We start from the raw sequence: 14,748 nt of genomic DNA, 5'->3' as shown, positions 1-14,748 counted from the left end.
AAGTCTCCTAAGGTGACTAAAAAACGTTAAAAAAGTTGTGTTTTTTTTTTTTTAAATATATATTGGATCTCCAACTTTTCCCTTGTTAAAAAAAAAAAAAAAAAAAATTAACTCCAAAGTTGTGGATTTTTAGTCTTCTCACTTCACTAAAGAAAATGGCATCAAAATCTTTTTACCCCTGAATGGTATTCCTAAAAAATGTCCGCTCTCCATCCGAAAAACAAGTTGTTGCAAGTTCTCCTCTAACAGAGAAATAATAAAAGTTATGAGCGGCTCGGATCCCAATTTATTTTTTTTTAAGTTAAAAATTTCCAAATATATTTATTTTACTATTTACATAGAAAAAAATATGGCTATAAGAGTTTGGGTTTAGGCATTTTCGTACTTATCCGTCCGGTCATTTTCACGTCACAATGAACACAATAGAAACAATAGCAGAATTGTCATTGCGACCTCCTTTGACTACGACACAAATATTTCCAGATGAGTTGAATTTTCTGTCACTGGGTGCAAGTCACATGTGACACACTTGCAATAGACTTCCATGCGAGGCGCATGTGTCGCTTGACTGTTTCATTTACATCAAAATCAGAACTCTAAAATGCCTTTGTCACGTCTTTCCAGAGAACAGCTGCTGCATGACACACGTCGCCATGTAGCCCTTGCCTTCTAAACTTTTGTTAGGACTTATTGACATTGCATAGTCATGAAGTGTCTATACATCTTCAGTTCCGGTGTGTATCACTCCTGGCTCTGAAGCTTCAGGCGTGCCCTGCCCTGCTTGTCTGCCTTCTATCCTGGTCATCACTGTTCCATTTGCATCCAGCAAGTCCATTGGCTTTGGTCCATTTTGTCCATCTGGACCTTCAGCTTAGAGAATTCCCCTCACGGGGTGAGCCCATAACAATCTAAGAGAGCGGATAAGAATCATGGAAACTACACTCTTTAACTTTGGTAGTTCCTCGCTAAGAAAGCCCTGGTAGCATCAAAACAAATGTGAAACACAGAGTTGGGCAAGATCATGACGATAATTACTATAATGGCATTATTTGTTGAATTTTCAGACAAAATAGCTACAGTGAGATTCACTCGAAATAGTCCCTGAATTTTCTGTAATTAATCTCGACAGGTTGAAGCAATTTGATTGAGATGACGCGCTACGTGATCCTCTGTAAAAGGAGCTTCAAGCCGGCCCGGATGCCCCCACGTTCTTGCATTTGAAGGAATAGGTCCAACGGGGGCAATTGGTGCTATTCCCCTTTTCTCTCCCAATCCCCCGATATTCTTGCCGATACGATTAGGAACATGGCATGTCGTGTCGAAATGTGGCAGAAGATGGAGATCACGTTCAGCATTGCATGTGATGAAATTAATAACCGGTCAAGGCATGTAGCATGTTTTTGGGGTTCAGATTGCTTAACCCTAGCAGAAGTGACAACAGAGTATTGGGGGTCTCTATCAAATGAATCTCCCTGTACTTTCCTGTACTCTTACAAGCATTGATCGTAATGCTCTGAGATCACTGTGGGCACATCCAAGGAGTCCAGGCTACATTATGCAGGTCTCCAATTATTGCTCCAACCACCACCTCCCCACTAACAGGACTACTGGACATCTGTGCCTGTCTCAGCAGCAGCCGCCCCCCTCCATGTGACATATAACATGTCTTTGTAGTATAATAAAAATCAAATAAGCCTTCTTTAATAAGGCAAAGATCACAATATGTAGGAATGTAACATTTTTCTCTAAATCTTGTATTTCCTTTGTGCTATACGCTTACATGATCTTATTTAACATTTAAGCGGAAAGAGTAAGGGAATGTAATGTTTTCATCGAGGACAGTGGAGTTTCATGTGAAAGAAATACTAGAACAAGAAGCGTTTTGTCTCCGTTTCCCGCAGTCTCAATGACTCCAGAGATGCCATTTACATTCAGACACTGTGCTTCTGACTTGCTCTTGGCTATTTCTCCAGCCATTTCTCCATGTAAGTATTTTATATCCATTTTATTTGATGTGTATTTAGGTCACCCAGGAGCAATTTTCCAATATATTAGGACTATTTCTCATTCAGAGAATTTGTTGCGTATGTATGAATGGGTGGTATTTATAACTGGCTTTAAGATTTCTATAAGAAAATCTGATATTGCATAATATGGCTGTAAGTAGCCTATTAGTAGTGTTGTAAAATGTTATATGCAGTTTTAAGTATAATAGTATGGGGGTAATACTGATTTTTAATTTGATGGAAACGATTATTACAAAATCATTTTTGTAAAATAAACATGTAATGGATGTGGGGAACTTTTGATTTCTAGAAATTTATACTGTGATATATTGAGCTATATCATTGGATATCGATGGAGTTTATTTCATCCATATATTGAGTTAATGTAAATTTATCTCATATTAATCATGGGAGTGTGATTGTTGGTACCGTCTACTAGGCATCAAGAGCTACATCTGCCAATTAATGGCCATAGACGAGGAGGCTCTTCTTTAGGATTTGGTTGAAATTAAAAATAAATCCATCAAGTTCTTCTGTTTAATATTGACCTTCCTCCAGGAAAACCCATAATGAGATTATAGACCGCTAAAGCGCTGAAGCAGAGTTTCTCTTAACTGCAATATTCTGATATAAGTTTATCTTTAACTTACAGAAATCTATAATTGTATACCTTGTTTGGTTTGCATAATAACAGTTTTGAATATTCGGATATATTTTTGGCATGCTTTTCTCCTGGTAGACAAGTCTGTAGCACACATTAGCTACTTTCACACATCAGGTTTTTTGCATCAGGCACAATCCGGCGAATGTTGGAAAAAACGGATCCGGCGCAGATTGTGAAAAACTGATGCGACGGATCCGTTTTTTTGACGGATCCGACTAGCATGTCCAGATAATTGGATAAAAAAAAATTTGGAGCATGCTCAGTTTAAAAAGCCGGAATCCGTCATTTTCCGGATCCGGCACCTTCCGGCTCCCATAGGCTTCCATTCTAGCAAACAGCTGGAAGCGCCGGATCCGGTGCTTCTGGCTTTTTCGCCGGAGACGAAAAACGTTGCTATGGACGTTTTTTCCAGAAACTGGAAACGACAGATTTGCTGTATCCGGCGGAAACCGGACGAACTACAAGGTCATCCGGCGCAATCCGGTACTAATACAAGTCTATTGGAAAAAAAAACGGATCCGGCGGCAACATTCGCCGGATTCGTTTTTTTGGAATTTAGCCGGATTGAGCCTGACAGCAAAAACCTGATGTGTGAAAGTAGCCATAGGCATAATAGAGTCAAAACGTACCCAAGGGATCCACTTGATGTAAAATCCACAAAACTGTCGAAGGCCGCGCGCTCATCAGGACGTTTCATGTAAAAGTCTTTTATTCCTCCATATAGTAATGACGGCTTGAAAAAGACCATACAGGTTGAAACGTTGCTGTTGTCATTACTATTTGGAGGAATAAAAGACTTTTATATGAAACCTGATGAGCGCCGTCTTTGATTAGTTTTATGCTTTTCTCCTGGGCCTAAGGCCAGCTTCAGATGGCCCTTGTACAACTCAGGCCAGTCATGTCTGCAAAATTATTATTATTATTATTATTATTATTATTTAAGTGCACTAGTGCATCCACAGGAGCAAATCTAAGTGTTCATAGCACATGTCCCAACAAGGGGATTACAGGTTCAGTCCTCTCCAGCTTGCAGAGCGTTCGAATGATTCAATAAATTAACCTGGGCAGGGTTAAACGGAACATGGTGCAAAATAACACAATTAACCTGCAGAAATGGAGTTAATCTGCAGATTTATAGCCTTCTGACAACTGTACTGAGAGCCCCACTGCCGCGAGGAAATTAACTTTACTCTTCCCAGCAGCATTCAGCTTCCAGTCACAGGGGTGGCACTGATACGGGTTCAGTCACTGCTCTGTGTATAGAGGGTGGCGGGTGTAGCCGCTTCCCTGGCACTGACTGACAGCCTGCCCTAATGCTGAGCCGCTGTCAGTCAGTGCTGGGCGGTGCGGTTACAGCCGCCACCCTCTATACACAGATGGGTGACCACCCCTATGGCTGATCGCTGAATGCTGCCGGGTCATTGTTGTGTCGCCAGACTGCTGTAGCCCCTTAGTGTTACGTTACAGTGGACATTTGCTCTGACAGAACAGTAATGGCTGCAGCAGATCAGCGGCCTAGTGACACACCAATGTCACCTGACCTGTTCAGAATCTCAGTGGTGATATTGACAGAAAAATAATAAAGTTACGGCTCTTTGAAGAAGGAGAGGGAAAAATGGCACATCGCTCGGCCCTAAAGGGGTTAGGGAGTTAAGCAGACCTATACATCGCCATGGCAACAGACTATAAAAACAAACCTTGCGCAGTCTGATTCTACCGTCCTACTTCCTTCAATCTTATTAATAACCTAAAAGTAGCAAGAAGATGGCAGACAGAAAAGGAAGTCTAAGTGTAGGATCAGACTACAAATAGTTTGATGGTCACCATGCAGGCCGATAGATCTGCATAAAACCTGTTCAACCAAACGGATAGGAAATACTTGACAAACTTGTTTTGCGAAGTTCCTTTATTTTTCATTTTAGGAGCATTGGGATGATAACAAATGTGATTGTGTTAGTGGCCTTTTAACAAAAGCCAGTCTCCACTGTTTTTTAAAGCATTTCTGAAAGCTAAACAAAAACGTTTCTATGTTGCCTATAGTGACCAATCATAGTGGAGCTTTCATTTTATTACAGCAGTTTAAGAAATTAAACCAGAGCTGTGATTGGTTGCTTTTGTCTATAAGACGGTTTTCTTTGAATCAGTTTTGATAAAGAATTTTCTATATTTAAAGGAAATCTGTCACCTCCCCGGGACGTTTATGACCTATTAATATGAGCATAGAGGTAATAGAAATGTCACACTAGTCCTACCTCTATGCGTCATATTATTGTTGCTGAGAAATGTTATATTCTTTCTATATGCTAATGATTTCCAGGCTTCGGGACGTGCGGTGCCTGGAGAAATCCCTGCCTCCTGTCCTCCTTACAATACTACCTCCCTCCCATCAGTGTCAGTTACGGCCCGGGAATCCCGTGCCTGCTCCCTGCACTCCCTAAGAATACGTACCTCATCTTCCCTTCTGTGGGTGCTGCATTCAGGGATCTTGTCATAGCCTCTATAAAAGCAGAGGCAGGGAATTCAGCAGCCATATTGTGATTAATCGCAATAGTAAGAGTACGTCACTGCTCACAGCTTACCCATGGAGATAGGGAGATTAAGCCATAAAACACGGTACAAACTGGACAAATAGTGTGAGACATTGGAAAAGATTAGTGTGTGAAGAAAAGAGGATAGTGCTAATCACATATTTCAAAACACTTGGAGGTTTTGACATACTTTTGAATCGTAGTGAATGATTCAAACCAAATAGAATTTCCTGGGGATATTTGTTGGATCTAGCCATTTTGAAAAGATTTCTCATCTCTCCACAGCCTGCGCCAGTGCAAATTACTGGCCATTTAGATTTCCATCTATCTGTGTCTATATGTAAACTTTTTTAGAATTTGCTACAGGCCCAGTGTCAGACTAGGGTGCCATCGGGCCATTAGTAACCAACTCCAGGGCCCCACTTTTCAACTACATGCAAATTAGACATTATCCTCAATCACAGATTTATATAACAATGAACTGGGCAGATTGCGGCCCACCAGAGGATTCTCCTGTTCTCCTGTGGGCCAGTCCAAGCCTGTACAGGCTTCAAAGTTGTTGAAAAAAATTTAAGCCAATGAAAATGCTGTGGAAAACTCATCATACCGCACGATATGAGCAATATTTGCTGGGAAGCTTCACTTTAATAACACTGGGAATATGAATAAATTAACAATCTCATTTCTGTATTGTTCCCTCTGTAACTGTAATGTGATTTACCAGCTTTTAGGCTTTCCGTGATTGAAGATATATTGGAGAGATGAGTCGTAGCCAAAAAGATATTGATGATAACGGGATATAATGTACAAGCCGCTCTTCTAGCAGACGGGAACTCTTTCCTATCTCATCCAGCTTACATACACATGGAGGATCATTGTGGAGCAGCAAACCTTCAGGCGGTTACCACTCAGGTATTTTAATGAGAGATTTTTTTTAAATAGATTTGATGCTATAAATGTATATAAAATGCAAATGCACTGCAAAATCCAGTTAGACACCAATTTGCCTGGCCTTCCCGAAGTTCATTGATCCCCAGTGTAGACACTAACGCAGAATTTCCCCAGTCGTGAATTTTGCAGAGGAAGACAGCCAAGTGCTTGGGCATAAAGAGATGTGTGGGGTGGTGACGGCTGAACTACGTGACCCAACTTGCAACTTGTGCCAATGTTGTGCATGGTTTTTCTTTTGCCGTTACTATGTCATGGGAGGATTTAAAAAAATAGGAATGCTTAAAAAAAAAAAAAAACAAGACTTGCAGGACTACAGCAGGGAATGTGATTTGCAGCTTCCATTTAAAGCAATATGTGTTTGCATTAGTGCAGTGCTGTATTATCACTCTTAAAAAATACCTATTGTTTAATCCAGGTTTTTTTATGCTAAATGCATATTATTTTTAAATTGTAGATGTTTTCTTCTATTATTATTTATTATTATTATTATTATTATTATTGCGCCATTTATTCCATGGCGCTTTACATGTGAGGAGGGGTATACATAATAAAAAACAAGTACAATAATCTTAAACAATACAAGTCATGACCGGTACAGAAGGAGAGAGGACCCTGCCCGCGAGGGCTCACAATCTACAAGGGATGGGTGAGGATACAAAAGGTGAGGGCAGAGCTGGTCATGCAGTGGAAGAGGTTCCTTTTGAAGGTTTCCATTGTTTCTTCTTTTTCTCATATGATCGGTATAAAAAAAATCCAATAATTTTCACACTGACGATTAGACCTAATATTAGATTCATACTTCCCACATTTACATTGGCAGCTATGGAGTGACTCAGACCTTATTTGTTTGTGTAGATGTATGACTTGTTCGTGCTTCAATGTGGGCAAAGATCATTATGCAGAGGGGGATTGGGTGAGCTCTGAACATCACCAATTGTGAAAGGTGTATCATGAGTTATTATTATTATTATTATTATTTATTGTTATAGCGCCATTTATTCCATGGCGCTTTACAAGTGAGGAGGGGTATACATAATAAAAACAAGTACAATAATCTTGAACAATACAAGTCATAACTGGTACAGTAGGAGAGAGGACCCTGCCCGCGAAGGCTCACAATCTATAAGGGATGGGTGAGAATACAGTAGGTGAGGGTAGAGCTGGTCATGCAGCGGTTTGGTCGATCGGTGGTTACTGCAGGTTGTAGGCTTGTCGGAAGAGGTGGGTCTTCAGATTCTTTTTGAAGTTACCCACTGTATATCGAGGTGTTTTCTTTAGCTGAAAAGTAATCTATACAGGAGGTGTGAGTCTGGTATAAGACCTTGTGACCAAAGGGAAAACTACAACAATTATACCTTTTTTTTTTTTTTTAAATAAATAGTGATATGGAAAATAAAAAAAAATATTAAATATTAAAAAAAATAAATTCATTTCTTAGAAACTTTAAACAATATGCCATTTTCTGATGATACCTTGCATTAAAATAGATTTCATAATAATGATCTGAGGACTGATTAAAACATTATGTACCGTATATGGCTACCTTTAGGATCAGAAAGTTCTGCTCAGTGCTTAGCAAGAGGCAGCTATAACCATGCTTCGCCACTGACTGACTGCCGGCTCAGCACGGATGCACTGGAAAGTCGGCTGTAACCACACCCCTGCACTGACTGACAGTTGGCTCTTCAGTGCATCAGAGCTGAGCTGGCTATCAGTCAATGCCAGGTTTTGGTTACAGCCGCTGCTTAGGCCGGTTTCACACGTCAGTGGCTCCGGTACGTGTGGTGACCGTTTCCTCACATACTGGAGACACTGACATACGTAGACACATTAAAATAAATGTGTCTCTGCAGATGTCAGCGTGTTTTCACAGACCGTGTGTCCGTTTGGAAAACACGGAGACATGTCAGTGTTCGTGGGAGCGCACGGATCACACGGACTCATTAAAGTCAATGGGTCCGTGTAAACGCGTACCGCACACGGATGCTGTCCATGTGCCATCCGTGTGCTGTCAGTGTGCGTTTTTCCTGTCATAGGGTTAAAATTGTAAAAATTGTTGCAATACACGCACACGTACAGCACACGGACCCTAAAAACTTACAGACATCACACGGATCCCACACGGATGGCCTACGTGAGCACACGGACACACGACACGGATTTCTCCGGTACCGGAATTATCTGGACGTGTGAGACTAGCCTTACTATGTATTGAGCGGTGACTGAGGCATAGACCTATATAAGGCCTCCCAAGACACACACCTGGTCTTGGTATTAAGACTTTCTAGTAAGACTTTTAATTTGTCTGTGCACAGTTCCTGTCTATAATCTCTAAGACCTCTCATGTCTGCCTGTGGCTTCCAGTCCCTGAGCTTACCTGTCTGTGGCTTTCAGTGCCACTGCTACCTGTCTTCGGTCTCCAGGATGTCTCCTGTCCTCCTTCAGTTTCCACGGTATTAAGACTTTCTAGTTACTCCGCAGTTTTGTCAGCGACTTGTCTGCAGTCCTCAGGAGATCTCGTGGCTGTCTGTGGCTTCCAGTTCCTCAGACCTGTCTGCGGTCTCCTGGATGTCTCCGGTCTGCCTGCAGCTCCGAAAACTCTGCTACCTGTCTCTGGTCTCCATAACGTCTCCTGTCTGCCTTCAGCTTCCAGTAACTCTTGTTACCTTTCTGTTGCCCCAGGACATCTCCAGTCTGCATGCGGCTTCCAGAAACTGTGCTACCTGTCTGTGTCCAGTCTCCAGGATATTATCCTGTCTGACTGAGGCTTCCAGTAACTGTGCCACCTGTCTGCGTTCTACCGGATCTCTGGTTTGCCAGCAGCGTCTAATACCTCTGCAACTTGTCTGCGGTCTTCAGGATGTATCCTGTCTGACTGCGGCTTCCTTAACTTTTCTACCTGTCTGCAATCTCCCAAACATCTCTGGTCAGCCTGTGACTTCCAGTAACTCTGCTACCTTTTTCCTGCATGCAAACCCTGTAAAACCCATGGCCCATGTGCTCACCCGGACCTTTTTGTTTGAGGATACACCTCACTTAGTGAACCCTTTTTTTGTTAAACAGATTAACCCCATATCTGCAGATTAATAGTATTTTTTGACATGACAGTTTCCTTTTAAGCGTAATCCCTCTCTAGCAGCAGAGCCTAGACAAATTACTGATAGTAGAGGCAAGGTTTTGTTTCTGTGCTTCTTCCCTGCTGTCTGTTGTACATGAATTTAATTGAGACAGGCTTTGTTTGGAGCAAGCAAGGCAATGTGCAATAGCAGGCACAATGTATGCTGGGAAGTGAGGTAAAAAAAAGTTCCAGCACCCTTAGTGCTGATGAAGCGGATCACCCACTCAAAAATTGTAGATTGGGAGTTACAGAGGATGAGAATCAAGATAATTTGGGAAAATATTAGACTAGACAAATAGCATTTTAACATGTGTTTTTATTACTAACAGAATTAATTATATGCTTTTATTTTTTTAGGCTTGTTCTGCACAGGAGAATAGTAGCAACCAAATAAAGAATACTCAATCGGAATTCAGGAGCAAACTGCAAAATCAGACGCTTTGCGTAGAACATGATCCTGAGGTTGGGAAGAGTATTATGGCAGAGGAACCAATAAGGAAGACTAAAGCTTTGTTAAAGTAGGTAATTTATGTTCTCTTCATTACTTGTGACTCCTATTATAACTGACATCTGGGCCCAAATTCATGAAAGCGTTTTTGCTCCCTAAATGCGACTTTTGGCATTTTCATCCAGCTCTGCCAAAATGTCCGGAGCTGGGATGGGGTATGGTGACACCCACTCATCTAATTCATGATGAGCTGTGGCATGCTTTACACCACAAATCTTACTTCAGACTGTGAATCATGCGCCTCTGATGCCAACATGCCCCCTTAAGGAATCAGGACAATAGTTTATCCAAAGATTACTCGACTAGCCATCCTGAAGATTCTAGATAAGCAACCAGTTTATTAAAATTAGTTGGTAGATCATTGACAGATGCTAAAGAGGTCACCGATACTTTCTTAAATCTTGTATTTTAATTTTTTGATATGTACAATGTATCTATTTACCTACTTGTTTAACAAATGATCATTTGATGATCAAAAGGCAAAGAAATTGCAATCAAATGGTGAAGTGATGTTGAAAAAAATGAAAATTCTGCATGTCACTAGGGCCTTTTTAATGGAAAATCAAAAATTTGGAGTAAAGCACAGAAATTTGCTGATCTTGAAATTACAATTTTTAGCACTCCTAAAGACATCGTAGATTCACCTTTAAACAGCCACTCTCGTTTTATCAAACTTTGCATAAATCAATAGTACAACTGTATCTCCCAACCGTCCAGGATGTAGTGGGACAGTCCTGAATTTGGGGATAGGTCCCAGTAAGTCTGGGGTATGTCCTGGCTTCAGCTGCATCTATGTCCTCAGGACACAGACGTAATTGAATTTGACGGTGGAACAAAAAATCATCATATCCCTCCTTCACAGCTCCGTCTATGTACAGTAGAGACTCGGGGTCCTGCCAAGACTTTAAGATCGCCTGACATTATCAGGCCATGTAAGGCTATGTGCCCCTAATGTCTTTCTTTCCTGAAGCATCTTCTTTGGCATACTTTTGGTCATTTTTACAGTAGCTTTTCTGCCGGCATCTTTTTTTTTTTTAAATGTATGTAAACTAGGGAGGGACTTCCTAAAGCAAGCCGCCTGAAGAATGGGCAGGTCACGTCTTTTCGCTGCTTTGCGGGTTTTGAAGCCTGAAGTAGTTAAAAGAACTTCAAGAAGACTGAACATATGAACAGCAAGTTGATGTTTTGACAGAAAAAAAGCATATGTCCATTCTTTTTGCCTTTTCAGGTGGATATCAGGCTGAATCCATCTGCAAAAAACCTTTATGTACATACTCTAACTAAGCAGTAGCGATTAAGAGCAGGACACAGGCAAGGGAGCGGCGTGTGTATGTTTGTGTGTATGTATATTATGTGTGGGGGGGAATCGTACCTTGTGTGAGGGAATGTACTGTGGGGTACACACATACTGTGTGTGGGGGAACGTCCTGTGGGGGACACTATACTGTGATAACATAATTCTGTGTGTGGGGGGCATGTATTGTATTGGGGGAGCGTTATACTGTGTGTTGGGTTGGGGAATGTACTTTGTGGGCACCATAATGTGTGTGGTGAATATATTTTGGGGGCTTCATACTGTGTGTTGGGGAACGTACTTTGGGGGACATCATAATGTGTGGGGGAGAATGATACTGTGTGTGGGGAATATACTGGGGGCACCATACTGTGTGTGGGGGAATGTACTGCAGGGGGCATCATAGTTTGTGTTGGGGAATGTTCTGTGGGTGACATCATACTTTGTGTGGGGAATATATTGTGGGGGGCATCATAATGTATGTGGGGAAATGAAGTATGGGTTAATCATACCTTGTGCAAGGGAATGTACTGTGGGGTACACACATACTTTGTGTGGGGGAAAGTTCTGTGGAGCCATAATTCTGTGTGTGTGGGGAGATGTTTTGGGGGGAGGGTCATACTGTGTGTTGGGAATGTACTGTATGGGCACCATACTGTGTGTGGGGGAATGTACTTTGGGGGCTTCATACTGTGTGTTGGGGAATGTACCTTTGGAGGACATCATAATGTGTGGGGGAGAATGATACTGTGTGTGGGGAATATACTGTGCGGGCACCATACTGTGTGTGGGGCAATGTACTGCAAGGGGGCATCTAATATGTGTTGGGGAATGTTCTGTGGGTGACATCATACTTTGCGTGAGTAATATATTGTGGTGGCCTCATTATGTGTGTCAGGGGATGTACTGTGGGGAGCATGAGACTGTGTGTGGGGGAATGTATGGGGGCATCATACTGTGTGTTTAGAAATGTATGGGGACATCATACTTTGTGTGGGGAATATATTGTGGAGGCATCATAATGTGTGTCAGGGGATGTACTGTGGGGAGCATTAGACTGTGTGTGTGGGGGAATGTATGGGGGCATCATACTGTGTGTTTAGAAATGTATGGGGACATCATACTTTGTGTGGGCAATGTACTGTGGGGGCATCATAATCTGTGTGAGGGGATGTACTGTGGGGAGCATGAGACTGTGTGAGGGAATGTATTGGGGGCATCATACTGTGTGTGGGGAATGTACTGTTGAGAGGAATCATCATAATGTGTGTGTGGGAAGGTCCTCACTGACTCAGAGCATACTAGAAATTGCAGATGCAGGTTGCAGAGGTGAAAATTTACATTTCATATAATGATAGAAATAGTGTTATTCCTCATGTACACATGACAGCTTATTCTGACAAGCTATCTTTTGCAACGAGTATGCTTTATGTCTGTGAGTCTTTACATATTGAGATAAATTAAGCTACCGTAAAAACGTTTACATTGTCTGTATTATTGAAGTTGTGACAAGTCCTTGTGTTCCAACTGATTTTCATAGCTGGAGTTTATTTTGGGTTTTTTTCTGTAAGGAAATTTAAAGGGCCACTGTCACCCCCCTCCAGCCGTTATAAACTAAAAGAGCCACCTTGTGCAGCAGTAATGCTGCATTCTAACAAGGTGGCTCTTTTAGTTTTTGGTTCAAGTATTCCCAAAATAAAGCGTTTTGATACTTAGCCACAATTCCTGTCTCTAGCCAGGGAGGCGGGTCCTCACTCCCCAGCTTGAACCGCTACTCTGCCGTCACTCCAATCTTCAGTCGCTTTCGGCGCCGCCCCCTCAGCGCTGTTTACGTTTCAAAACTGGCGCCTGCGCTGTGTACTACTGTGCTGCGCTGGCGCAGTAAGCTCTGGCCGTCTGACGTCCCAGCCAGGCTTGCAGACTGCGCCTGCGCGGGCAGTGCGGCCACCCACCTTTGGAATCCCCCGCACTGTGTGTTATGCATTATGCACAGTGCGGGGCGGGGATTCCAAAGGTGGGTGGCCGCACTGCCCGCGCAGGCGCAGTCTGCAAGCCTGGCTGGGACGTCAGACGGCCAGAGCTTACTGCGCCTGCCTCGTGCCACCATAGCCTTTGATCATCTGCTTTTGGAGTTTTTGTTTTTAATATTTATTTTAATTATGTGTGTGTTTTTGTGTTTTTCATCATTAGTGTATTCTCACTGGATTAATTCTCAATCGTGCTATACCCCTATTGTGATGAGCATTTCTGTGAACAGTGAATTATCTGGGATCAGGACCCTCTGCCAGCGACATTGTCAAAATCAGCAACATACCGTGAACATTTGGATCTATGTTACCTCTTTTTGCATTAAATGGACTATTGCAATATACAACATCGATATATATGTTGCAGTATTTATAGCTGTATAGATTTATGATAACGCCTATATATCTTGTTTATGTGGTACAATGATCACTGTTGCTGCCCATACTTGAGATGGCTGTACTTCCATTTCCGCCCTCTCGGTGTCTCTTTCCGGGCGCTGTATAGCGTGGCGTTGCTCTGGTAACCTCCTTTCTCATTATACTGCGGTTACTTCCTGCCGCGGGTAGCGCATGCGCGCTGATGTCGCCTCCGCCTCTTGTCCACAACGGCGTCTATTGTATGCGATGAGTATATTGGTTGTCATGGGAACCTTTCCCGACACTCACCGCTGTTTGACGCCGGAAGGGATGATTGGCTGTGGTGGACCTCGCCCTCATGCGCTCGCCTGACGCGGCTGGAATGAATTTTAGTCCACGCAGATAATTGGGTCATGTCTCTCACATGGGGATATTTAAACTCTGTATTTTGCACATCCACACACTGCCCCCTGAGGAAGCAGCAGTGAAACGCGCGTTGGGGCGTCTGTGCGGTGGGTGTCTGGTGTCCATGGGTAAGACATGTTCCTATACATGTGTATCATTGGCACTTTAACTTTGGGGTCCATGGTATGTGGTAATCTTGTCATGTGACATGTATGGTAGTATATTGTAGTGGTTCCCATGATTTTTGGTGTCTTGCCCACTCATATTAGGGATACTTTGTGGTTACTCTCTTTGGATATGTATGCAATTGTGTTGCCCAGCTTTTCATGTATGGTTGCTGGGATATATTTCACATATTGATGAGTGCCTCCCTTTATGTGGACTGCTCACCCCTGCCGGTTTGCGCATCATTGTCTATTAGACCTATCCAGTAATTTTTTATTGCATTGTGTTGTATTGTGTGTATTTTTATGTCTTGTTCACATTTTTGTACTATAATAAAAATAATTTTTTGATAGTCATTTGCTTGGCATTCATGATTGTGTTTATAATTAGGTATAATTTGGGATCAGAAAACTCTTGATTTCTTTATGTATTTTCTTACTGCACCTGCGCAGCACAGTAGTACACAGCGCAGGCGCCGGTTTTGAAACGTAAACAGCGCTGAGGGGGTGGCGCCGAAAGCGACTGAAGATTGGAGTGACGGCAGAGTAGCGGTTCAAGCTGGGGAGTGAGGACCTGCCTCCCTGTCTAAAGACAGGTATTTTGGCTAAGTTTCAAAACGCTTTATTTTGGGAATACTTGAACCAAAAACTAAAAGAGCCACCTTGTTAGAATGCAGCATTACTGCTGCACAAGGTGGCTCTTTTAGTTTATAACGGCTGGAGGGG

At 42.4% G+C, this 14,748-nt stretch overlaps 1 protein-coding gene across 2 annotated transcripts in view; it reads left to right on the top strand.

Annotated features, from left to right (window-relative positions):
* Positions 1-5,880: 5,880 nt before the first annotated feature.
* DNM3 (dynamin 3) overlaps positions 5,881-14,748 on the top strand; it is a 499,914-nt gene continuing 491,046 nt past the window's right edge. For both annotated transcript variants that reach the window (XM_077277662.1, XM_077277661.1), the window contains exons 1-2: positions 5,881-6,110; positions 9,625-9,785. In XM_077277662.1, the coding sequence (XP_077133777.1) occupies positions 5,985-6,110; positions 9,625-9,785 (287 nt within the window). In that variant the 5' untranslated portion in view covers positions 5,881-5,984. The remainder of the gene's footprint in view (positions 6,111-9,624; positions 9,786-14,748) is intronic.

Source organism: Ranitomeya variabilis, chromosome 8 (genome assembly GCF_051348905.1).
Source record: "Ranitomeya variabilis isolate aRanVar5 chromosome 8, aRanVar5.hap1, whole genome shotgun sequence".
NCBI classification, from domain to species: Eukaryota; Metazoa; Chordata; class Amphibia; order Anura; family Dendrobatidae; genus Ranitomeya; species Ranitomeya variabilis.
Note: the sequence above shows the minus strand (reverse complement) of the source record. Positions and strands in the feature narration are given on the sequence as shown.